This window comes from Erpetoichthys calabaricus, chromosome 7 (genome assembly GCF_900747795.2).
Source record: "Erpetoichthys calabaricus chromosome 7, fErpCal1.3, whole genome shotgun sequence".
Taxonomy (NCBI): domain Eukaryota; kingdom Metazoa; phylum Chordata; class Cladistia; order Polypteriformes; family Polypteridae; genus Erpetoichthys; species Erpetoichthys calabaricus.
Window position 1 is genome coordinate 190,281,746 of NC_041400.2, and position 27,610 is coordinate 190,309,355.

Here is a 27,610-nt window from a genome sequence, read left to right on the forward strand (position 1 = left end):
ATATCCACCCGTGTGTATTCATCATTCACTATTTCATTTAATTAAGTACTCAGAAGGAAATTGAAGACAAAGTGAATAACTGAAAATTACTCATCCGTTTTTTGGCTTTAAATCACTTGGATGATGCATGTAGCATTAGAAAACAAAAAAAAAAATCTCTGATTTAAGAATTAACTAAACACTAAAAAGCCATGAATTAAAGATCTTTAATTAGTGAGCATTGACTTCTACAGTCGTGGTCAAAAGTTTTAAGACTGATACAAATATTAATTTTCACAAAGTTTGCTGCCTCAGTTTTTATGATGGCAATTTGCATCTATTCCAGAATGTTATGAAGAGTGATCAGATGAACTGCAATTAATTGTAAAGTCCCTCTTTGCCATGAAAATGAACTTACTCGCACAAAACCCATTTCCACTGCTGTTGTGAAGAAGACTTCAGGGTGTCCAAGAAAGTCCAGTAAGCACCAGGACCGTCTCCTAAAGCTGATTCTTGCCTCGGGGGACCACCAGTGCAGAGCTTGCTCAGGAATGGCAGCATGCAGGTGTGAGTGCATCTGCACGTACAGTGAGGGAGGCAAAGACTTTTGGAAGATGGTTTGGTGTAAGAAGGGCAGCAAAGATGCCAAGAAAAATATCAGGGACAGACTGATACTCTGCAAAAGGTACAGGGATTGGACTGCTGAGGACTGCTGGGGGAAAGTCATTTTCTCTGATGAATCCCCTTTCCGATTGTTTGGGGCATCCGAAAAAAAGAAAAGGTGAGTGGTGCTACCATCAGTCCTGAGACCATTCGTGTGTGGGGTTGCTTCTCAGCCAAGGCAGTAGGCTCACTCCCAATTTTGCCTAAGAACACAGCCATGAATAAAGAACGGGACCAAAACATCCTCCGAGAGCAGTTTCTCCCAACCATCCAAAAACAGTTTGGTGACCAACAATACATGATGGAGCACCAGGCCATAAGGCAAAAGTGAGAACTAAGTGGCTCGGGGAACAAAATATCGAAATTTGAGGTCCATGGCCAGGAAACTCCCCATTGAGAGCTCGTGGTCAATACATATGGGGTGGGTGAACAAACAAAACTCCACCAATTCTGACAAACTCCAAGCATTGATTATGCAAGAATGGGCTGCCATCAGTCAGGATTTGGCCCAGAAGTTTCCAGCCTTGGACGTTTAACATTAATGTGTGTCTATGTTTCTTCAGAGTCATTTTTTTGTGAACATGGTGCTTGTCATCTTAAACTACTACTGTAATGACTTCTTCATCAATGTAAACATTTTGAAGAGCACTTCTACGTCTGAGCATTTTAAATACATTGCCAATTAGTGTCTAATAGTAGTGAAAGCACTAAAAGACCTTTGGCAGTCTACTGTCTACAATCAGCGAAAAAACTAATCGACAGCAAAGGACTGACCAATAGGAAAAGATTTGGGCAGGTGGTCTTCCTCTTGATTGACAAGTGCCGAAATCATTATGACAAGAGGCAAATTAATAAAAGAGCCAATCGGAAAAGTGGCAGAAGGAACTCCGAGTCCAGCTCAGGGCGGCGAAGGAGCAGTACAGGAGAAAGCTGGAGCAGAAGTTGCAGAACAACAGCATGAAGGAAGTGTGGGATGGGATGAAGATCATCACTGGCTGCAGCTCGAAGCAGGGTGCCACCATCGAGAGAGACGTGAAGAGAGCAAACCAAATGAACATCTTCTTTAACAGGTTTGACCACCCTAACCCACTCTCACCTCGGATTACTGCACTCTCTACACATCCTTCTGCTGATACCAACATAGGAGAGACATCTCCACCCACAATTACAGCAGCGCAAGTGAGCAGAGAGCTGAGGAAACTTCGTGCCAGCAAAGCAGCAGGTCCAGATGGAGTATCGCCACGACTGCTGAAGGTCTGTGCATCAGAGCTGGGGGGTCCTCTACAGCGCATCTTCAACCTGAGCCTGGAACAGGGGAAAGTCCCGAGGCTTTGGAAAACATCTTGCATCACCCCAGTCCCAAAGGTATCACATCCTGGTGAGCTGAATGACTTCCGGCCTGTCGCTCTAACATCACATGTGATGAAGACCATGGAGCGGCTGCTGCTTCACCACCTGAGGCCACAGGTCCAACAAGCCCTCGACCCTCTGCAGTTCGCATACCAGGAGAAGGTGGGAGCGGAAGATGCCATCATCTATATGCTACATCGATCCCTCTCCCACTTGGACAGAGGCAGTGGTGCTGTAAGAATTATGTTTCTAGACTTCTCTAGCGCCTTCAACACCATCCAACCTCTGCTCCTTAGGGACAAGCTGTCAGAGATGGGAGTAGATTCATACCTGGTGGCATGGATCGTGGACTATCTTACAAACAGACCTCAGTATGTGCGTCTCGGGAATTGCAGATCTGACATTGTGGTCAGCAACACAGGAGCGCCGCAGGGGACTGTACTTTCTCCGGTCCTATTCAGCCTATATACATCGGACTTCCAATATAACTCAGAGTCCTGCCACGTGCAAAAGTTTGCTGACGACACTGCTATCGTAGGCTGCATCAGGAGTGGGCAGGAGGAGGAGTATAGAAACCTCATCAAGGACTTTGTTAAATGGTGCGACCTAAACCACCTACAACTGAACACCAGCAAAACCAAGGAACTGGTGGTGGATTTTAGGAGACCCAGGCCCCTCATGGACCCCGTGACCATCAGAGGTGACTGTGTGCAGAGGGTGCAGACCTATAAATACCTAGGAGTGCAGCTGGACGATAAATTAGACTGGACTGCCAATACTGATTCTCTGTGCAAGAAAGGACAGAGCCGCCTGTACTTCCTTAGAAGACTGGCATCCTTCAACATCTGCAGTAAGATGCTGCAGATGTTCTATCAGATGGTTGTGGCGAGTGCCCTCTTCTACGCAGTGGTGTGCTGGGGAGGCAGCATTAAGAAGAAGGATGCCTCATGCCTGGACAAACTGGTGAGGAAGGCAGGCTCTATTGTTGGCATAGAGCTGGACGATCTGACATCCGTAGCAGAGCAACGGGCACTCAGCAGGCTCCTATCAATTATGGAGAATCCACTACATCCATTAAACAGTGTCATCTCCAGACAGAGGAGCAGTTTCAGTGACAGACTGCTGTCACTGTCCTGCTCCACTGACAGACTGAGAAGATCATTCCTCCCCCAAACTATGCGACTCTTCAATTCCACCAGAGGGGGTAAACGTTGAACATTATTCAAGTTATTGTCTGTTTTTTTATCTGCATTTTTTATTACTCTTTAATTTAATATTTTTGCTGCTGGAATATGTGAATTTCCCCCTGGGATTAATAAAGTATCTATCTATCTATCTATTGTGAAATAAAAACAGTTTTTAAAAATAAGGCCATTGAGAATTGAAACCAGTGATAATAATAAAATAATGATTTTGTATTTCATAATAGATAGATGACGTTTACTGAATTACTGTTTTTTTCACAACTTATTTACTCATTTATATATTCACTCACCGGCCACTTTATTATGTGCATCTATTCAATTGCATGTTAATGCAAATATCTAATCAGCCAATCACTTGGCAGCCACTCAATGCATTTCGGCCTGTAGACATTATCAACACCACCTACTGAAGTTCAAACCAAGCACCAGAATGGGGCAAAAAAAAGGCAACTGAAGTGACTTTGAATGTGGCATGGTTGTTGGTGCCAGATGGGCTGGCCTGAGTATTTCAGAAACTGTTAATCTACTGGAATTTTCACACACAACCATCTCTAGGGTTTACAGAGAATGGTCAGAGAAAGAGAAAATATCCAATGAGTGGCAGTTCTCTGGGTGAAAATATCTTGTTGATTCCAGAGATCATAGGAGAATGGCCAGACTGGTTTGAGCTGACAGAAAGGCAACAGTAAGTCAAATAAGCATTAGTCACAACTGAGGTATGCAGAAGAGCATCTCTGAACACACAACATGTCAAACCTTGAAGCAGGTGGGGGGGGCGACAGCAGCAGAAGACCACACCAGGTGTCACTCCTGTCAGGTTAGAACGTGCAAACCTAGGCTACAATTCACACAGGGGGGTCGCCAAAATTGGACAATAAACGATTGGAAAAACGTTACCTGGTCTGATGATTCTCAATTTCCGTTGAGATGTTCAGATAGTAGGGTCAGAATTTAATGTCAACAACATGAAAGCATGAATCCATCCTGCCTTGTATCAACAGTTCAGGTTGGTGGTGGTGGTGTAATGGTGTGGGGAATATTTTAATGGCATACTTTGGGCCCCTGAGTACCAACTGAGCATTGTTTCAATGCCACAGCCTACCTGAGTATTGACCATGTCCATCCCTTTATGACCTCAGTGTAACCATCTTCTGATGGCTACTAACAGCAAGATAACGCTCCATGTCACAAAGCTCAAGTCATCTCAAACTGGTTTCTTGAAAATGGCAATGAGTTCACTGGACACAAATGGCCTCCAGAGTCACCAGACCTCAAGACATTAGAGTACTTTTGGGATGTGGTGGAACAAGAGATTTGCATCATGGATGTGCAGCCGACAAATCTGCAGCAACTGCGTGATGTTATCAAGTCAAAATGGACCAAAATCCCTGAGGAATGCTTCCAGCAGCTTGTTGAATCTACCAAGAATTGCGGCAGTTCTGAAGGCAAAAGGTGGCCAACCCGATATAAGCAAAGCGTACCTAATAAAGTGGACGGTGAGTGCATAAATCTACCTTTCCATGCAGTTATTTATTTTATAATTGCCATTTTATTTATTTCATTTTGCCATAAACAGTATTCCATATTTATCCAAGGTGACATACCATATTTGAGAAACACCTTGTTACATTTGTCTTCTGCACAGGCAAGTGAATTGACTTGCTCACGGTCACGTAGTGTCAGTAATCATTAATAATAATTCTTTACATTTATGTAGCACTTCTTCTCACTACTCAAAGCATTTCAGTGACTGAAGAGCCACTTCAACCACCACTAATGTGAAACATTCACCTGGATGATGCAATAGCAGACATTTTTGCACCAGTACACTCACCGCACATGAGCTATTAGGTGGTGAAGTGGTGAGAGATAGTTAGCCAGTTAGAGACAGGTGATGAGTAGGGGGCAGAGAATGACTAGGCCGTGAAGGGCAATTTAGCCAGGAAATCGGGATACACCTTACTCTTTTTGAAGAATGCCTATGGATCTTTCATGAGCACAAAGAGTCGGGACCTCGGTTTTACGTCTCATCAGGAGGACGGTTCAATTTTTACCACACAAGGTCCCCATCACATCACAGGGGCATCGGGATCCATATTCACACCACAGGGTAAGCACCCCCTGCTGGCCTCACCAACTCAAGCTTTCCTAGATGATCTCCCATCCAAGTACTGCCTGGGCCTGCACATGTTTAGTAGTAGCAGGATCTGAACTCACAACCTCAGAGTTTGAAGTCCAAAGTCAAAAGCCTTGATCACTACACCATACTGCCAGTAGAAAATTGCTTTTGGCATGTTGTAGCATATTTAGCATTTGAGATTCTACGTTTGCAAAATTTGCAATGTCACCACTGCAAGCACTACATTCGATTAAACAGATCACAAAGAATAAATAAGACTACTGTTCTAGTTAACTGAAGGTGGCATACTAACCTTAACAGAAAAAAACACTGATAAATCTGATTTGTACGTCCATAGGTATGCAAAACTGAGAAATGCATTAAAAAATAAATAAATAAACAAGGTGCCACTAAATTACAAATTATATGCAAACACCCATCGATAGTAAAAACAAAACAAGATTTTTTTTTAGATTACCACATTAGAAAACAATGATGGCAACGGTGCAAAGAAAACTGTCTTCATTGGAAAACACCTTACAGAACAAAAACGGGCATAATTTAACACAACAAACACGTTTTTCTCTCTTTAAAGTGAACACACCAATTCTGTGAATAATTTATTTAATTTTCAATAAATTAAATCTGTTCACTCTATGCCAAATCCTGGATGGCACTATTTAATTCTCAATAGCAAATCACGTATGCAGAGCTAATCCAATGGATTTAACACAGAAAGAATTTAAACATCACCCGAGAAGCTCAAATTGGAGCTTGAAGTTAAACCTACAACCAAGGAACAGAGAGATGAACGTTAGTCGGTCCAATCTACCTGCAATTTATATTTCAGTTTGCTTTAAAATGCTAGTGGGACAGATAAATTCGGTAGGATTTAGAGCACTACAATACCAACCCCTTATAAAAACTGTAATTACCATCTTGCTATATATAATATTGGCGGTATATGTACTCTCAAGCCTGTCAGTCTGATTCAGCGTATAAGATGTCACTCAAAAGCAGGCCATGTTGTAGCTCTATTGCCACAGTACTTCCAACTTCATGGCTCTTAAATTGGGATTCATGATCTTTAACTACGGCATTGTGCAAAGCGGTTTCTCAGGATTTTGGACATAATACACTTTTGAAAACTGTTAAGGTAATCTTTATATTAAAAGTGCATAAAAAACGTACTCATAGTGTGCTGTCAGACTTCTGCCCTGAAGTGCTGATCCATAACTCACTGGGAAAGTAAAGTCATGCATTGAGTAAATCCCCCCCACCCCCCCACACACAAAATAAAATAAAATAAAAAAAATGTGCAAAAGCTTTTTGGAATTTGGCAAGAATGTATTACAGTTGTTTGAAAAAATATGCCTGCCTGCCCTTTGTGTTGCTTTCATTTTAATTTGGATGTTTCAGTATATGTGAGCCATCACTTTGTAATAATTTTGTTCCACCTCCATTGCCTGCAGAACGCATTCAGACCCTTTCACTTGTTACACATTTGGCTATGTTGCAGCCTTGTGCTAAAATCATTTTCATTCAGTATTTCCTTCATCTAACAACATTCTGCACCATAGAATGACAACGCAAAAAAAAAAAACATTTTTGGAATTTGTACAAATTGATTACAAATAAAAGAACTGAAATCTCAATTGATACAAGTTGTACTTAGTTTAGGCCTCTAATTCCTAGAGCTGTCTTGAGTTTGACACGACAAGCTTCGCTCTCCTAGATTTGGTGTTCGTCTGGTATTCCTCTCACACCCTGTTTAGCTGGATGGAGACTTTCAGTAGACAACTATTCTGAGGACTCTGCGTAGATGTTCAGCTGGGTTCAAATCTGGGCAACTCAAAGACATTACCAGAGTTGTCCCTAAGCCACTCCTGTGTTGTCTTTGTCATTATCCTGCAAAAAGGTGTACATTTGACACAGTCTTATGTCCAGAGTGCTCTAGAGCAGGCTTTCATTAACACTAGAATTCCTGAAGCCTACGAAAAAACTTGTAATCCCAGCCCACCTTAAATCCCTTTGCACCTCTCCATTCAGCATCTTTTGTTTTGTAAATGTGTCGATCAGCACAAGCAGCAAGCAGCCTGCTATCATATCCCCCTCCACCTCCACAGAAATGGCAAAAAGTTCTCCCACCTCTAGCCTTGATTATCTGGGAGTGAGGTACCTGGAGTTGTAGAAGGTAAATAATATATCGTTATTTGGAACACATGCATTTCATGTGTGTTCCGTATCTACAAAGATCTATGTAAGTAGGATGACAGGAAATGCAAGAAATGTTGAACACATACCTAAAAGAAAAACTTTTTCCATGTTTTAGTACTAACGACAAAATTGTGACATGAAGTGTATAATGTGTGAAGACTGAAGTCCAAAAATCAAATAAACACTTTCACAAAAGGTACAAGTATAACAAAACAAGTGCGCTTTTATTCACGAATATAATCGAAGAAAAAGAAATCGGGTTAGTGTATGTCGTTGGAACGACTGCTTTGCTAGTATAGCGGTAAGAATTGCATGTTGGATCCTGGCTGATTCCCAGAAATAACATTTTGAGTAGTGAGCTGTTCTTATTGTTACTATTATAAAATAAAAACATACATTTGATTTGAGTCTGTAACAGCCGGTGTAAATGTATGGTACTTGTAAAGGTTAGGGTTTTTTTTTAATTCAGTTTTATTCTCTCAGTCATATGGAAGATGATGATCAGCTGCGGCAACCCATAACGGGAGCAGCCGAAAGAAGAAGAAGTTGTTTTATTCTCTCGGCCGTGTTCACGCTCCCTCCCCGATCCGACACCAACACGTCCCAAGATTTTTTTATATTAGAGAGATTTGTAAAAATTCCTGTTTTTACTTTGTCATTCTTGAGTGTTACTTGATGAGGGCAAAATATTTAAATTGAAAGGCTGCAACATAACAAAATGTGTTAAAAGTGAAGGGATCTAAAGGCTTAGTAGTTCTCTGAACTGGTTGGTGATGGGGCTTTAAGTGTTACTTATGATTAGTCAACCCCTTTTCACTTTGACACTATGTACTGTTCTTCTGAGGTGACTGACACCCAAATCCCACAAGGTAACAGAAGCCTACAAGTGACCTACCAGTTTTCTTTACTTCTTCAGAGTTTTCTCCATCTTCACTTGCTTTTCCTTTTAAAGAGCAGCTTGCCCGCCTGGGTTCACTCAGACCCTGATTGGACAAGACTACCACCTTGCATTTCCCTTCCATTGGCAATTAATCAGACTAATTAGAGCCAATTAAACTAGCAGCCTGCCCTGCTGGTAGCTGGGCACCTGGAACAATTTAGTGCTGCATTTTGTTTCAAGGTAACATGAGGATTTGCTATACTCTGTTAGCAACAGTTGTTATAAATGACCTTTGGAGTATCATTTTCAAATCACACTTCAGACTAAATATGACCTTATCATTTGTTCTTTATGTTAATGAATGTATGGCATTAATCAAATACAAATTAACACTGCCAAAAAAACAGAAGGTCAGGTGGCAAACATGGACAGGACAACTTTTGAAACCTGCCCTACATAATCAGTCTGTCAATGGCTGCTTCTTCACTTGAAAAATTAATACAAAAGGAAGCTATTTCCTTGAGCATCGTATTAGGACCAGCAGGCACATGAATTCAGAGGGTGACGCAGCAAGGGTAAGAACAAGGTCAACAACAGGCAGTACATTAATCCAATAAACATGAGATAAAATATGGAAGTCACAAAGAGTGAAGAGAGTTTAAACACGAAACAAAACAAAGAAATGGTTTTCAAAAAAGGTTTGAAGGGGCTTGCAATCCCATAGTCGGATGAGGAAGCAGACCTTTGGATGACCCTTTATATCGTTGCATTGTGACTGATGGGCTACAACCTCCGAGGACAGCCTAGTGCGGGACAGTCCCAGCAACGGTAATAAGAAATAACGCCGTCAGAATGGTAGCAATTTAATGGCCCAAAAAACAAATCAAAATCTAAACAATATTTGAAAAATAAATTAACCCAATGGATCCTATCCTATGAAGATATAAATCCCTTTCAACATAAATAAATCATACTCAAAATAGGAGCCCATGACAAATTCTGACATTCAATGTCAAACTTGATGCTGCAGAGGAAAACATATTGCGTTGCTCCAGTTCCAAAGAAGGCAGGCAGCTCTTCACCTAATGACTACAGACCAGTGGCACTTATGTCTTACATAATGAAGACCATTGAGAGGGGAGTCCTGGACTCTATGAGTCCTCCTGTGGTAGACCACCTGGACCCACTGCAGTTTGCCTATAGGACAAAGATTGCAGTGCAGGAAACAGTTATCTGTCTGCTCCATAAGATTTATTCTCAACTTGACAAACCTGCTAGTAATATGAGGATGATGTTTTTTGAATTCCCCAGTGCCTTCAATGCCATCCCTGTTAAGGGGTAAACTCTTGAGATATGCAGGTGCAGGGGCCTATGGTGTCCTGGATAATGGACTATCTGTTGTTGGACAGACTGCAGTTTATGAGACTCAACACTCTGTGAGCAACACTGGAGCATTACAAGGAACAGACCTGTCTCAATTTCCCTTCACCCTGCACACCTGTGACTATAAATATCACAGCAGCTCATGTCATCTGCAGAAATCCTTTGATGATTCTGCACTTCTGGGGTGTATTGATAGGCAGGAGGAGTCAGGTGGGGAACTGTGGTTCCTGATGCAGAAAGAATTGTCTAGAACTCAACATCAGCAAAAACAAGGAACTGGCTACAGGCTTGAGCCGCACCAAACTGCCTCTATGTCACTATTTAGGGAGTGGATATGGAGGTGGTGCACTGCTACAAGTTCTTGGTGGTCCACATCAATGTCAAGCTGGACTGCTCTCATAAGATATTGGAACTTGACAAGCAAGGGCAGAGAAGATTCTTTTGTGTGACGAGATGGCACTCCTTTAATGTTGGTAGTGACATCTTTTATATGTTCTATAACTCTGTGATGGCCAATGCGATATTCTGCACTGTGGTGTGCCGGGAAGGTAATTATGAAAAGCAAAATTTCCCCCTGGGGACAAATAAAGTGAAATTTATCTATCTAAAAAAACAAGTGTTTTAAATGTAATCCGAATAACCAGGGCTGTGGTGTCGGAGTCAGACTCTAAGTCAGAGACAATTTTGGGAACCTGGAGTCGAAGTCTGCAAAAATGTACCGACTCTGACTCCTAATAAATTTAAATTGTAATGAAAAAAAAATACATCAAGTTCAGATGTCCCATTTCACAAACAATAGTCATAATTAAGTACTTATCTGATGTAAGAATAAAGCCCAGTGCATAGTTGTGTTCCTACTAGTGTGAAGTTCAGATGAGCTCTTATACAAGCTGACTTTCACATATTGTAATCTGGATTATGGGACGTTACAAAAAGTGTTTTAATTTTATTTCAGATATAATGTGTTAACAAGTTATTGAGTGTAAAAAAGTGTAATGATGTAGGTGTAGGTGTGTGCTATGGCCTGATGTGGGTTCAGCGGTTCTTGTCTTTTGTTTAAACTGGCCAATACGGTAGACAGTCAGCTTCCTAGTCAGTAGTTCTGTGGTTAAATGATGTGTATGTTGCCTTCCTTTAATCAACATGGAAAATATATTAGCAAATTAAATACAGAGGAGTCGGAGTCGAGGAATCTGAGTCAGAAGTACCACAAACTAAGGAGTCGGAGTTGAAGGATTTATCTACCGACTCCACTGCCCTGCGAATAACAATTACCAAACTGATTCACTTGAATTGCACATTATAATATACACTTCCCTCTGATGTAATTGGTAAACTTAATACAAATGTGCAAACAACACAAAACATCTGAAGCCATATTCTAAGCTTAGAAACAGAAGGCAACACACTCTCAAAGACCACTTACTTGAGTTTGGTTATATAATCATCTTTGTTGGCCACTTGGGTTTTTAGAACTGAGAGTTCAGAACACACTTCATTATGGTGGCTTTGCAGGTCTTCAGTTTGTTGCTTTGCTTCCTTAATCTCATCATTCAATAGCTGAAACAAAAGAAATAATTGAAGCAAACAATGAAATATTTTTCCTTTTTAAATAAAACTTAGAAATGAAAAACATATGTATGAAAAAAGTATACTGGAATAAACAAAAGGTATGGCAAAGTATTCCTTAAGTTTACTAGTAAAACATTTGGAAACATCAGCCTGTATTAGTTTTCAACCTATAGTGCCTGCCATAATGTTTGAGACAAAGACACATTTTTCCTTCCTTTCCTCCTCTGCTCCGCAGTTTAAAATTACAAACCAAACAGTTCAGTTGGGATTAAAGGGCACACTGCAGACTTTCATTTTATAGGTATTTGCATGCATTTCGGTCACAGCATGTAGAAATGACAACACTTTTTATACACAGTTCCCCCCATTTCAGTTACAGGTGTTTGTGATTCCTCAGGTGTGTTTCATGGCTTCATAAGATAGCTCAGCTTGCTTCTACCCTTTGGAGTCTGCAGTTGACAGTTTTCACCATGAGGATAAGAGCTGTGCCATTGAAAGTCAAAGAAGCCATCATGAGGCTGAAGAACAAGAAATAAACCATTCGAGACATCGGTAAAACCTTAAGACCACCAAAATCTGGAATATCATTAAGAAGAAAGGACGCACTGGTGAGCTCAGTGATTGCAAAGGGACAGGTAGGTCAAGGTAGACCTCCCACTGTTGATGACAGAAGAATCCTCACTATGGTCAAGAAAAAGACCCAAACACCTGTCCATCAGAAACAGACTTGATGAGGCAGATGTGTGTGTGTGTGTCAGAGATGACTATCTGCGGAAGACTTCAGGAACAGAAAAACAGGACACACTGCAAGACGAAAACCATTATTGAGACAAAAAACTGGATGACCAGGTTACAGTTTGTGAAAAAAGGACTTAAAAGAGCCTGCAGAATTCTGGAATAAGGTATTGTGGAGAAACGAGACAAAGATGAACCTCATCAGAGTGATGATAAGAGCAAAGTGTGGATATAAAAAGGAACTGCCCAAGATCCAAAACAGACCTTATCTGTTAAACATGGTGATGGGTGTGTGATGGCCTGGGCATGCATGGCTACCACAGATACTGGCACACGTATCTTCACTGATGATGGATTTCCTCACAGAAGTGACACAACAAATTCTGAGCTGTATGGAAACATCTGATCTGCTCAAGAAAATGAGTATGTGCCTCCAAACTCAGTGGACGACACTTCATCCTACAAGAAGATGATGACCCAACATACTACTATGTCAACACAGGAGTTTTTCAAAGCTGAAAAATGGAACAAATCTGTCACATAATTTAAATCCAGTTGAGCAGGCCTTACATAAGCCAAACAGAAAACTTAAGGAGAACAAGCTCCCCGAAACAAGCAGGAGCTGAAGATGGCTACATTAGAGGCTTGGCAGAGCATCACCAGACAATGAATCTCAGACTTCAATAAATCATTGCATGCAAGGGATACAGTATGTGACAAAGTCCTAAATATGATGGCTTTAATAGACCTGCCATTGCTGTGTCCCACATATTATGGTGCCCTGTAATTTAGGGACCATTTAGAAAAAGTGGGGTGACAAAAATGTATGCAAATCTCATTAAATGAAAGTCTGCAATGTGCACTTTAATCACAATGTCTGAACTGTTTGGTCTGTAATTTTAAACTGTGGAGCAGAGGGCTAAATCAAGGAAAGTGTGTCTTTGTCCCAAACATTATGGAGGGCACCGTATATAATATATAAGCATTTGCGTAACAATGTCTTCTGATTGTCTGATTTTTGTTAACAAAGAAACAGCTCGTCAAAAATTAAAAATTGAATTATCTCCTTTCTAAAATGTCAAGAGTGAGAAGGATCTACATTTTTCATTCTGGATGCCAGGATTTCATTATTTTGTAAACTAATGTTGATGGTTTTATGGTTGGAATCAATGGTCCATGAAAGCCCAACATGAACAGAACAAAAAAACCTCCCCACATAAAACAAGGTAATCAGGGCATTCAGCGATGTAATGCCATACAAATTAACAGTGAAACGTAAATTCAGTGCAGGTTTTATTCTGTTGCTCTGTTAGAGTTTCCATTGAATAAGACTCACACGCGGTGTGTTGTAGGAGTGTAAAACAGCAGGGGCTCTAAGCTCCTTATTCACCTGTGAACTCCACATTCAAAAAAAAAAAGCTACAACTACTACATATGATAGCATCTAATATGACCCGCAACTAAATCTACATCTCATTATTGTTTGGCTGTTAGTTAAGAAAGAATGAAACAATTAAGGGTTTTAAATTAAAAAGCAATTCAATTAAAATTAAGGCAAAGAAGTATGTGCCATTAGCAGCAGTAATTGGTCACTAATTAAGAAAAGTACCTGAAATGAAATCCTGCAGCCACTGCAGCTGTCCAGGACTGTCTGACTTATGGAGTTGTAGGACAGACTGGCATTACCCATGTTGCTATGCATTGGCATGTATAATTTTAGTAAACACCTTGAACATGGGAAAGGGGCTATATAAATAAAATTATTATTATTAAAAAGAAAATGGTCAGACACTCTAAATAACAGCTCAAGTGTCAGTTCTCTCCCCAGAGGGACCTTTTGGAATGCAGCCTCTGGGCCTCATCTGATAAAATGATTTATAATTACAAAGTGACACCAAGAGACAGCTCCATGATGCAACCATCTAAGTACTTGCTCAGCAAACAATAACTCAACGATTGGCAACCTTAATGGACAAAATTTTGAACCAGTTGTCAACCAAAAAGTTGGGGTTATGTGCACCCAAGATACCAATACCATGTCAAATATCTATTCCTTTCTTTAAAAACTATTGAACGCACCTTACCCATGCTCTCATTACACGCGCACTGCTCTCAACCTGGCCATACCTCTTCTCCAAACAGCAGGCCCCCTTAGGCTATGGTGGGGCTGTAACAAAAGCTGGAGAGATCGCTTTTACTATGATGGGCAGTCTGGTGCTTGACTGAAAGAGTTGTATGTATTGGAGTTAGACAAGGGTAGCATTAGTCGACACCTTGCTAAGGAATAGCAAGTGCACAAGCAAGACAGAGACCACTCAAGGCCAAACGTTTGTCTTGCTATAGATAGAAGCTGACTGATCACCAACCGCCCAGCAGATATAAACTTTATGCTTAGCAGAGGAGGACATTGTGTGTAAAACCTCAAAGTGAAAACTGCAGTATTGCCCATAATCAGAAGGTTCAGCCAAGACAAAGAAGGAAAAGAGCCCCTGAACAAAGACAGAAACACATCCTTCCATGAGAAAGCAAATTCATAAGCATTTAAACAAAACATTGTTCACACCAAACCATAAGTGCACCTACTCTCATTCTGACAAGTATTAATTGTAACTTAATAGCTATAATAAAGCCAGCTAACATATGGTATTGGTATCACTGCAACGGAAAAGAAATAACCTTGGTGAAGCACAAGCTTCTAGCTGTTACGAGCTTCAAATCCTAAACCTAATATGAAAATTAAGAGCAGCATCTTACAAACATACACAGAGCAAACCTGTGTATGGGGTAAACCAGTGTAGACTAGCTGTGCGCAAATGAAAGGATGCTAGAAACTTTACAAGCTAAAGGAGGCGCTCTCTTGTAGCACTTTTAGCTGTAGGCTCATTCCTCCATGGTGTGCTAAGTAGGGCTTCTGGGATCTTTTCTGCCTGCTGCCATCATGCAGTTCAATGTTTCCTGCTGATGTCCCAAATGAAATGCTTATACTGTATTCTAAGTTCATTTTGCAATTTCTGAACAATATATATCTATCTATGGATTGACTGCATTATTTATTTAAAACCGTTTTTAAGTGTTTCTGCAGCTGTATGCATCTAAATTTCCCTTAAGAATTAATAAAGATTATCAAATCTAAAAATTCCTCCATCTTGATAACATGAATTGAAAGATCAGAATTCATAAGTTATGTGCCTTTTCTATAGAAGCGCAATGTGTTTTGTGTTATTGTCCTTCACCTTTGTATATAGATACACATATATTCATCTTCTATTATCCTTATGTTACAAATAAAATTGTATTATTTGGTTCCACTGCAGTAAGCAAAAGAAATAAGCCTATCACTCTTTCTGAACCACAACAGAGAAAGTGAAAGTTATAAGTTTCACAGATTATTAACTGTACAGAGAGATTCCCTCACACATTCATTCCATAGAATAGCATCAGATAAGTGCAAGTACCAACAAGTTATATCACTGCATTTTACCAAGTAATATGTTAGACAGTGGTACTGTAGGGATGCTTAAAACTTGAATCTGTATGATTTTAGAAAAATCAGGCAAACATGATTGGCAAGCTTTGCTGGTCAGAATGGCTCATGCTTATCAAAACAGTATTTAAGTGTTGAAAATCTCCAGTCCCTATTTAAATGCATAAACCATTTTATATAATTTTCTGTACACATAAATGGTTGATAGAACATAGTGCCAATCTCTGGCCCAGTGAGTAATTACCAGCCTTTAAGGTGTGTGTACGCCTGATGAGCCCAGAATTCGGGCGAAACACGTGTCGCGTACTCTTTGCATTATTTGACAGTAAACTATTTCAACCATTCTATGATCTGCTTCTCACAACTGAGGGCACCGTGGCGGAATTTAGCAGACTTGCTGGCCAACCACAAGCGTTACCTGGTAGGTAACCACCCATACAATCCGATTGTGACACAGACTACGAATGCCATGAATGTAATTACTCCGATCTACATGCTGTCAAATAAACGAACCACACGCCGTGGCGCAACGTTAGGGGCATCGCCTCTGGCGCTGACGTCCGAGGTTCGATTCCCGAGAGGAAGTGCAGTAGAGTGTGTACGCCTGATGAGCCCAGAATTAGGGCGAAACACGTGTCGCGTACTCTTTGCATTATTTGACAGTAAACTATTTCAACCATTCTATGATCTGCTTCTCACAACTGAGGGCACCGTGGCGGATGTTAGCAGACTTGCTGGCCAACCACAAGCGTTACCTGGTAGGTGACCACCCATACAATCAGATTGTGACACAGACTACGAATGCCGTGAATATATATATATATATATACACACATACATACATACATATACATAGGTTAACCGGATGTACAATTTAAAGCAATTGTTATTTTCATGGGAACTCTTACCTATGCATAATACAAATATTTTTCATTGCAGCAAGTAATTAACCATAGCTGAAAATAGTACAACATAATAAATTGAAAGAAATTTATGTTTCATGCTGCATTGGAGGTATTCATTGAGTTAAACATTTTCATTCTGTTTGGCTTTGAAATTAGCATGTAAGTACATTTTAAACTTACACTTTTACTGTAACACTTCAATAAAAACAATATTTGGAATTAACTTTACATCAATATCACATTGAATTTTGATTCCATGTTTGGACCTACTGTATATCGTGGCAACACAACATATAACTGCCCATGAGTGAATATCGTTTCTTTCTCTCTAATAAATAAACCGAATTTTTACATTACAGCGACTAATTAACCATAGTTAAAAAATAGTAAAACGTAATAAATTGAAAGAAAATTAAGTAAAACGTAATAAATTGAAAGAAAATTATGTTTCATGTTGCTTTAGGGGTATTCGTTGAGTTATACATTTTCGTTCTGTTTGGCTTTGAAATTAACAAGCAAATACTTTGTAAACTTACAGTAACACTTCAGTAAAAACATAAGCCAAACAACAAATCTTTTAATTCTTGCAGATATACCTCTTCATTAGGTAGAAACACTACTTTTCCCTGATGGCAACACAAATTAGATGATCTACAAATTTCCAACTTAAACTTTAAAGCCGAACAATATCTACATACTTCTGTCACATCACCCATGTCCATATATTCAATCTCTTTTCCTTGTTCCATTATTTCACAGAGAAATAATTTCCATTTGTTTGTGCTAATGCAATCTTTACTATCAGTTTTATGTGCCTTTCGAATTTTACTACTTTCATAATCTTTAACCTGCTCTGCATGTGTATCGCGCCTAAGTTTTTGAACCTCTTTACGATGTTCTACTTTGACTTGTACTCTTTGTCTTTTATTACTGTCCCAGCTTGTCCGGGCTGATTATTACTTTCCTTATTTTCCGAATTTGCACTTAGATTATTATTATTCTTTTTTGATTTCTTTTCTCTCCAACTCTTTTGGGCCTCTTTTCGATGTGCTGCCTTTTTTTCTTTGCTTAGTCATTGATGTGTCATCTAGAATGTATAAAATTAATGTCCAGAAATGAACTATTATGAATGAAACAAATAGATTGTATATATAATAATACTGTCCAGAAAAGCTTCTTTAAAGGATGAAACTGAGGACTTTTCATAAACAACTTAAAATGAGGAAAACATAAAAATTTATAAGAGCTGAGAGCGCAGGAAGTGTGTCTGACAAAAGCATTCACACGAATGAGAGGTGATTAGACCGTGTGCATGGTTGAATATGGTTGAGAGGAGTGCGAGACTTGAAAAAATCTCCTAGCAAAAGTCTCGTCTCGCAGGACTTGGAATTATCTCTTTTAAAAAGTCTCATCCCAGGATTTCCTTTATACAGTCTTATGAAAAAGTTTGGAAACCCCTCTTAATTCTTTGGATTTTTGTTCATCATTGGCTGAGCTTTCAAAGTAGCAACTTCCTTTTAATATATGACATGCCTTATGGAAACATTAGTTTTTCAGCAGTGACGTTAAGTTTATTGAATTAAGATGTTCTTGCAGGTCTTTGGAGGTGATCTGTGGGTTGTCTGTCACCATTCTCACAATCCTGCTCATATGCCGCTCCTGTATTTTTCTTGGCCTGCCAGACCTGCTGGGTTTAACAGCAACTGTGCCTGTGGCCTTCCATTTCCTGATTCCATTCCTTACAGTTGAAACTGACAGTTGAAACCTCTGAGATGGCTTTTTGTAGCCTTCCCCTAAACCAGGAGACTGAACAATCTTTGTTTTCAGATCTTTGAAGAGTTGCTCTGAGGATCCCATGCTGTCACTCTTCAGAGGAGAGTCAAAGGGAAGCACAACTTGTAATTGACCACCTTAAATACCTTTATATCTCATGAGTGGACACACCAGTCTATGAAGTTCAAGGCTTAAAGAGCTCATCCAACCAATTTGGTGTTGCAAGTAATCAGCATTGAGCAGTGACAGTTATTTAAATCAGCACAATGACATGGGGACCCACATTTTTGCACAGCCAGTTTTTCACATTTGATTTAATTTCATACAACTAAATACTGCTTCACTAAAAATCTTTGTTAACAGCAATGTTATCTTTTTTGTTGAAAGTAGAGTAAATTATTATGCAGGCTGAGAGGGGTTCCCAAACTTTTTCATATGACTGTATATAGTCACACACATGCACATGGGAGACAGCTTAAAGGCTCATGGCAATTACCCACTAGACCAGAGGTTCTAATCTTTTCTCATCTCCTCCCTCTGCAGAATGGAAGATGGACATCCACTCCACCACTGGCATCACTCCCATTGTCCTTCCACTTGTACCCGGCTCTTCCAGTCATATGACCATTTAACCCGGGAATCGGCCATCTTGTTTCCAGTTCATGGTCAAACTTCCACATGAAAAGGAGTCTCCACGCTTCTTGTGTGCTTTTCTTAATTTTTCAAATTCTTCATTTATATGGCGTCACCAAGGTTCCATCCATCCATCCATTATCCAACCTGCTATATCCTAACTACAGGGTCACGGGGGTGTGCAGGAGCCAATCCCAGCCAACACAGGGCACAAGGCAGGAAACAAACCCCAGGCAGGGTGCCAGCTCACCGCAGGTCACCAAGGTTGCTGGTCTCATATTTTACTAGAATAACTCTGGTGAAAAAAAAAGTTACAAATTCTGGCTATGTAGCAATCCTCATGGCATGAATTATTAATGTGAACTATCATTTAAGATAAGCTATTTTTCTTGGACTTTAATATTTGCATGGAGCTGAAATCCTTCTCAGCAAAAAATATGCTTTATAATTTGCATTTTGAAACATTTAATACTACTATAATGTATAGGGTGATTTTTTTTTTTCTGTAAAATAATAAATAAAAAATAAATATACCCTTTACATTTTGACATTAGAAAATCTATGATGAGAAAAGGCCAATCCTGTCAACATGTGATACAAGGCAGGAACTACCTTGAATGAAGCATCTCCATCAGCCAGGCTTTAGTCTTCTTTGTAAATATTCTTTTTCATCTTTTAATGTGGCATTCTGCTTTGCTTCAGACGTATTTTTAGAAAAAATAAAAGTAAAATAAGGTCTGAAAAATCCTCATAAGCTGTTGTCTGTAATAGGATTTTGAATTTTCCCAATATTCTGTGATACTATCAGCATTTATCGGAGTACTTTCACACAAAGTAAGAGATACATTTTGGTTAGGTACAGGATATTTTCCATTAATCTTTGTATAATAATGTGCCTTAGTGCCTTTGTTAAAAGATAATATGAGATTTATAAACATGAAGTGTTAATGGAAGAATATGGTTTGACTTGTGCCCCCGGTGAATAATTCTGGATATAAAAGCAATTCCTCTGGCTTTTAAGTTATTAACTAGAATTGCTTCCTTATACTTGGGAATAGGTTTGATATTATCATCTATATTAAACAGAAAAGACAGTAATAAACACATAAGGAAAAAATTAACTGATCCAGTTTATACAATAAAAAAATATTAATTATATCTGAGGCATCTTTGAGAAACATTAGGATAATGTACATGTTTCCTCTTATTCTATACAAAATAAAATAACTAAAAAAATATATTCTCAATAACAGTAACCTACTAAAAAAACTTTTTGAAGACAGCATTAAGTTTTGAAACTATATTTTTGGTATGAATACTCTTCATTTTGAAACTCAGTATGAGGACCAGAATAATTAAAATATCATTCTTGGTATATACAGTACCATGCAAAAGTTTGGACACCTTGGCAAATTACATATTTTGTTGACATATCTAGAAGTAGATACAAGCAAACAAGGTATAATAATAGCATTTGTAACGAAAATGTTAAAAAACAGTTATGATTTACGTGATTAAACAAGAGTAAATGTGTTATTTGCGAAAGTTTGGGCACCCTACTACTTTATTACTTAGTAACTCCCTCTTTGGCAAAATCGCTGGATTTTTACCCATTCTTCCATGTAGAACAGTTCCAGCTGTGAGAGATTCTCTGGCTGTCTTGTGTCGAACTGGAAGCACCTGCTCCTTGAAAATGTGTTCTTTGTAAATTGTAGGTACATACTTGAACCTCTACAAGTCCCTTTCCAGTCACCACAGTGGAGACATAAAGACAAGAAAAATATTATAGAAAAGAAAGGATACATGCAGCTTTAACTCCTACTATATACATTGTAGTACATATTATAAAACATACTATACCTGTACCTGAGGAGATGCAATGCAAAATATTGAAACTATAGACCAGCAAGATTAACATGCATCACAGGTAAATTAATGGAAGTAGTTATTAAGGGTAAGATTGAGCAACACATGGCAAGAATAGGAGTTTTACTCCTGGGTTCAGATGAGGGAGGTCGTCTTTTACTAACATGCTGGAATTCTATGAAGAAGCAACAAAGGGATGTGACCAGAGTAGTGCGTATGATATCATTTATCTGGACATTCAGAAAGCATTTGATAAGGTGCTACATGAGAGGGTGGGCATCAAACTAAAAGAAGTGGCAGTTCAGGGTGTGGGGTGTAGATGGGTGCAGAATTGGCTCAGACACAGGAAGCACAGGGTGATGGTGCAAGGAACCTGATCAGAATTGGGTGACGTTAAGAGTGGTGACCAGCAGGGGGCAGTGATGGGCTGCTGTTATTTTTAATAAATATAAATGATTTGGATAAGAATATAAATAACAAACTGGATAAATGTGTAGATGATATCAAGGACAGCATACAAGCTTGGGCAGATTTGTGCCAGATGAAATTTAATGTCAGTAAAAGTAAAGAATCAAATGTAGGAACTAAAAATGTTACATCTGAATACACAATAGGAGATCTGGATGTCAAAGTACACCTTATGAGAACAATTTAGAACACTTCCAGACAGTGTTCCAAAGCCATTAAGAAGGCTAACAGAATGTCAGGTTATATAGTGCTTTGATATGGAGTACAAGTCACAGGAGGTTGTGCTGAAGCTTTATAACACACTGGTGAGGCCTCATCTGGAGTACGGTGTGCAGTTTTGCTCTCCAGGCTACAAAAAGGACATAGCAGCACTAGAAAAGGTCCAGAGAAGAGCAACTAGGCTAATTCAGGGGCTACAGGGGGTGAATTATGAGGAAAGCTTAAAAGAGCTGAGCCTTTACAGTTTAAGAAAAAGAAGATTAAAATGTGACCTGATTGAAGTGTTTAAAATTATGAAGGGAATTAGTGCAGTAGATCTAGACAGCGACTTTAAAAGTGAGTTCATCAAGACCAAGGGGACACAGCTGTAAACTTCTTAATGGTATACTGTGGCTCTTTGAAACTCTGATGGGCTTTTACAGTTTATCCACCCTTTTCTTTTACTTTTCAGATAGCTAGGCAGCTGCTTAGAGAAGCCCACGGCTGCTGAATGTTGTTTCAAGGTTTGAGTCGTCCGAGAATTTACTGTATACAGATGTGATATTTGCATCACCTGGGATCTCCTAACAATGACTGTGAACAAGCCATAGTCCTGATGAGATAATGAAGATCTGAGACCACCTCGGGAAAAGTTATTTGAGACCTCAAATATCTTGGGGAGCTCTAACTCCTGCACGGTGCTCCTTTCCTTTTTTTCACCATACAATTGTACAAAACAAAAACAATACACTAATCTTGCATAAAATGCTGAAAAGAAATGTGTCATCTTTAATTTATTGCCTTTTGGTGACCAGTTCTTCTTCTGCTCACTTAACTATTCACAGTAACAGACATTTTAAACAAGGGGGCCCAAACATTTGCATGCCACTGTATATCTTTGTTTCTGTTCTTATAACATTTTCTGTTTGTTCCTAAATGTAAAATGTCAGGTTCAATACCCACACTTTGGATATACAGTACATTACTAGATTGTATAAAATGATGAGAAAACTTTAATTGTCTAAATTCAGTGGTTTCACATTCATTACCATTTCATACTGTAGAATTCATACAGTAATCCCTCGCTATATCGCGCTTCGCCTTTCGCGGCTTCACTCCATCGCGGATTTTATATGTAAGTATATTTAAATATATATCGCGGATTTTTCGCTGCTTCGCGGGTTTCTGCGGACAATGGGTCTTTTAATTTCTGGTACATGCTTCCTCAGTTGGTTTGCCCAGTTGATTTCATACAAGGGACGCTATTGGCAGATGGCTGAGAAGCTACCCAACTTACTTTCTCTCTCTCTCTCTTGTGCTGACGTAGGGGAGTGTGAGCAGGGGGGCTGTTCGCACACCTAGACGATACGGACGCTCGTCTAAAAATGCTGAAAGATTATCTTCACGTTGCTATCTTTTGTGCAGCTGCAGCTGCTTCCTGAAACGACATGCTGAACGGTGCTTCGCATACTTAAAAGCACGAAGGGCACGTATTGATTTTTTTATCTGTCTCTCTCTATCTCTCTCTCTCTCTCCCTGCTCCTGACGGAGGGGGTGTGAGCTGCCGCCTTCAACAGCTTTGTGCCGCGGTGCTTCGCATACTTAAAAGCCAAACAGCCCTATTGATTTGTTTGCTCCTTTGAAGAGGAAGATATGTTTGCATTCTTTTAATTGTGAGACGGAACTGTCATCTCTGTCTTGTCATGGAGCACAGTTTAAACTTTTGAAAAAGAGACAAATGTTTGTTTGCAGTGTTTGAATAACGTTCCTGTCTCTCTACAACCTCCTGTGTTTCTGCGCAAATCTGTGACCCAAGCATGACAATATAAAAATAACCATATAAACATATGGTTTCTACTTCGCGGATTTTCTTATTTCGTGGGTGGCTCTGGAACGCAACCCCCGCGATGGAGGAGGGATTACTGTATTTGTTTTTGCCTTTCCATTAAATTGGTGACAGAAAGTATTTAGTTCACCTTTAAGTTTATGCACAGAGTACAATACAATTTTTATTTGCAAGTCTAATAGCTATAGTAATCCCAACAAATTGCCCCTCTGGAGCAATTTTCAGGTTAACGGCTTTGCTCAAGGTCCCAATGGAGTAGGACCCCTTCTGGCAGTACAGGATTTGAACCAGCAGCCTTCCACATACCAGTGCAGTTCCTTAACCACAGAGACACAATTCCCTTTTGAAACTTTTCTTAACCATTCAGTGGTTAATAAAATAAGTTAAAATAAAAAAAAAACTTTATATCCATACCTGTACCAATTCATGGCCTACCTTTGTTAAAAAATTCATATCACTTTCACAAATCAATGTGGCTGCAATTCAGCTATAGGCGTAATAAAATTGCAAGTCTGGTGCTAAAACAAGGTGCATGGGCCTCTATGCCTGTACCAAAATGGGGTTCAAATGATGGTACCATCTATTCCTTCCTCCTTTCCATCGCTAGGGTACATGCATAACAGGGTACCATGGTATGAAGCCATTTGCTACAGAGGATGCACAGAGTTCTGGGAGATGATCCACTGCAGGATTCAAGCCGCATGCCTCCAAATGAGATCTTCCAAGTACACAAAGCCCCGTGGATATTAAAATCAAGTCTCTTATATAAAATAAAACTGTGTAGTATTTTCATATAACCCATGCACATCTTTCCATGGCGGAGTGGTGGCTCTGAGGCTAGGGATCTGCACTGGCAATCGGAAGGTTGCCGGTTCGAATCCCGTAAATGCCAATAAGGACTCTGCTCTGTTGGGCCCTTGAGCAAGGCCCTTAACCTGTAATTGCTGAGCGCTTTGAGTAGTGAGAAAAGCACTATATAAATGCAAAGAATTATTATTATTATTCCATATACTTTAATTCATCTCTTGATTACTTGTAATACTTAATGCAATGTAAAGTCTATGTAAATACAGTGTCAGTGTCGTGCCAATGTATTCATCCCCACTGTTTTGTCCTGTTCTGTCACATTATAACCTGGAATTAAAATTGATTTTTTCATAGATTACCGCCATTTGGTTTATACATTATGTCTATGACTTTGAAGCTGCATTTTTAATTGTGACACAAACAATAATTATAACAAAAACCACAAATCATGAGTTTGCATAAAAATTCACCCCTAAAGACAATATTTTGCAGAGTCCTCCTTTTGCTGCGATTCCAGCTGTATGTCTCTTGGTGAATATCTCTATTAGATTAGCACATCTCGGCACTGGGATTTTCCCCCATTCCTTAAGGTCAAACTGCTCCAACTTCTCCAATTTCGATGGGTGGCATTGGTGTACAACCATCTTCAAGTCATGCCACCCCCATTACATGGAGATCTGAGCGTTGCCTCTTGCCCTTTAAATCGCTTCAGTGTAGCTTCACCATTATGCTTAGGGTCCTTCCTTGTCCTGCTGGAAGGTGAACCTTCATCCCAGTCTCAAATCTCTGGCAGAATGAAACAGGTTTTTCTCACATATTATCCTGTATTTAGTGTCATCCATCTGTCCTTCAATCCTAACCAGTGTTCCTGTCCTCACAGCATGATGTTGCCACCACTATACTTCACTGTAGGAATGGTGTTCTCGGGGCGATAGGAAGTGGTGGGTTTGCACCACCCATGGCATTTCCCATGATGGGCAAAAAGTTCAATTTTAGTCTCATCTGACCAAAGAACCTTCTTCATTGTGTTTGGGGAGTCCACCCCATGCTGTTGGGCAGACTCCAAACGTGGTTTTTTTTATTTTTTACTGGCCAGTCTTCTATAAAGCCCTGCTCTGCGGAGTGTAAGGCTTAAAGTGGTCCTATGGATGGACACTCCTATCTCCGCTGTGGATTGTTGCATTTCCTTCAATGCCGTGTTATCTTTGTCCTCACAGGTGGCGCAGTGGTAGTGCTGCTGCTTTGCAGTAAGGAGACTGTGGAAGATTGTGGGTACGCTTCCCGGTTCCTCCCTGTGTGGATAGCGCTTTGAGTACTGAGAAAAGCGCTATATAAATGTAATGAATTATTATTATTTTATTATTATTGGTGTTTTTGTTGCTACTCCGTATAATGCCCACCTTGCCCGGTCTATAAGTATTGATGGGCGGCCTTCTCTTACCAGATTTGTAATGGTGCCATATTCTTTCCATTTTGTTATAATGGATTTAATTTTGCTTCATGGGATACTCAAAGTTCTGATTTTTTTTTTTTTTTTTTTTAATTATAACCCCATCCTGGTCTATACCTTCTCCAGAACTTTGTCTCTGACCTACTGTATTTGGAGTGTTCCTTGGTCTTCATGTTGCTTGCTTAGTGGTGATGCAGAATTAAGGGCCTTTCAGAGCAGATATCATGTGATACTTGGATTGCTCACTAATCAACTAATTATGTGCCTTCTAAAGTTAATTGGTTGGACCAGATCTTACTTGGGAGTTAACATAGCAATGAATACATATGAAGTGACAGCTCTTCAGTTTTCACTTGTTTTTTTATACATACACAAGGTATCAATGTATTTTATTTTTATTCCACTTCAATACTTTGGACAATATTTTTAAGTTCATTACATAAAATACAAATGAAAATCCATTACCTGTATAATTCCACATTGTAATGCGACAAAATAATAATAAATTTTATTTGTATTGCACTTTATATTTTAGCAATAGGACAAACAATGAGGGGGATGAATACCTTCGCAAGAGGGAAGGTATGACAAGAAAGAAAGTCTGTACATGTTCAGTACAGACACCCAACTACATGTTATACAGTAACAGTAACGTAACATTTTCTTTCAACACTTACAAACTGCTTTCATTTAATGACTTGAAAGAGAAAATACACAGAATAAAAACATATTTAAAATATGGTACAAAGTATGTATCGAAAATATAATCATTGAGAAAGTATTAATTTATTCTCTCTTCCTCTCTCACACTAACATTATGTTAATACCCTGACTGAAAATGTTAACAACTTTGGAGTATGCTCAATAATACTGTAACGACTCGGGGAGTTGGGAAGATTCAGGGGTGCAAGAGACTGAGAAACGGAATTAGCCTCTTTATGCGGATTGTTGCTGAGTGATCCTAAAAAGACCCATCTGGCTTCTTCCCTGCTGTTTCTGCCATGCTGCTCAGGTCTTCTGCGGCTCCACATGCTCTTAGCTGCTCTGTTCCATTTGTAAGCTCATGCACATCACCTCGCTACATGGGTCAGACGCCACCCTATGTGCCACAGTTCTCCTGACTTTTTGTGAATAGTCCCAAATCCGAGACACACTGGCGGCCAAGCATATGGGCCTACAATGGGTTGTAGGAGCTGGGAGTCGTGATCAAAAACCTGTGCTTTTTGGAACGGATTGAATTTTTTTTTTGTCTTTCCCTGAATATTTTTGATCCACAGATGGTTGAATTTGTGGATGAGGAACCAGGGGATACGAAGGGTCGACTGTACACATTATATACTAAAATAAAAAGGATTTTATCAAGATCAGAAGAAAATGGATGTGGTCCGATGGTCTTGTCGGTTCAATGAGCTGGTGTTGCTTGTCATCACGTCACTGTGAGGCATGTAAAGTGCCCATAAAAAGTATTCATGCCCTTTAGAAGATTTCACATTTTATTGTTGCACAACACTAAATCACAGTGTCTTTAATTTGTTTCTTTGTGGACAATGATCAGCAGAAAAAAAAGACTCTTTAACAGCAAAGAGAAAACAGATCTCTGCAAAGTGATTTAAATGAATTATAAATAAAAAAAACTCCAAAATTTTGGACACACCTAAATCATCACTGGTGCAGCCAATCGGTTATAGACATTACATAATAGGTTCAATGGAGACTGCCTGGGGTCTCAACTGATTGTTGTAATAAATGCACACTGAATTACATCTCAGGCGACGTCCCTTTCAGACACAGTAGTGTACAATTTCAGAAATATGAGGTTTGACAATTAAGTTTGCAAACTCATCCTAGAAAAATTGCTACATACCCCACTGCTAAATATCACTATGGTCACCTTTCAAGTACTCCCCTTGGGAAGCTATGCACTGACACCTGCACCTAGTTTTCAGGAATGGCCATCAGAGCTGTCGTCGTTTTATGCTTGCATTCCTGAATGTCAACAAAATGTCTTCCTTTCAATATTTTCTTTATCTTCGGGTAAAGAAAAAAAATAATTAAGGGCCAGATCAGGTGAGATGGG

At 39.5% G+C, this 27,610-nt stretch overlaps 1 protein-coding gene across 1 annotated transcript in view; it reads right to left on the reverse strand.

Annotated features, from left to right (window-relative positions):
- The window catches only part of cntln (centlein, centrosomal protein), a 515,615-nt gene that overhangs the window by 385,621 nt on the left and 102,384 nt on the right, over window positions 1-27,610 (reverse strand). Inside the window, exon 7 of the mRNA XM_028805853.2 lies at window positions 11,223-11,356. Coding sequence (XP_028661686.1) covers window positions 11,223-11,356 — 134 coding nt within the window. The remainder of the gene's footprint in view (window positions 1-11,222; window positions 11,357-27,610) is intronic.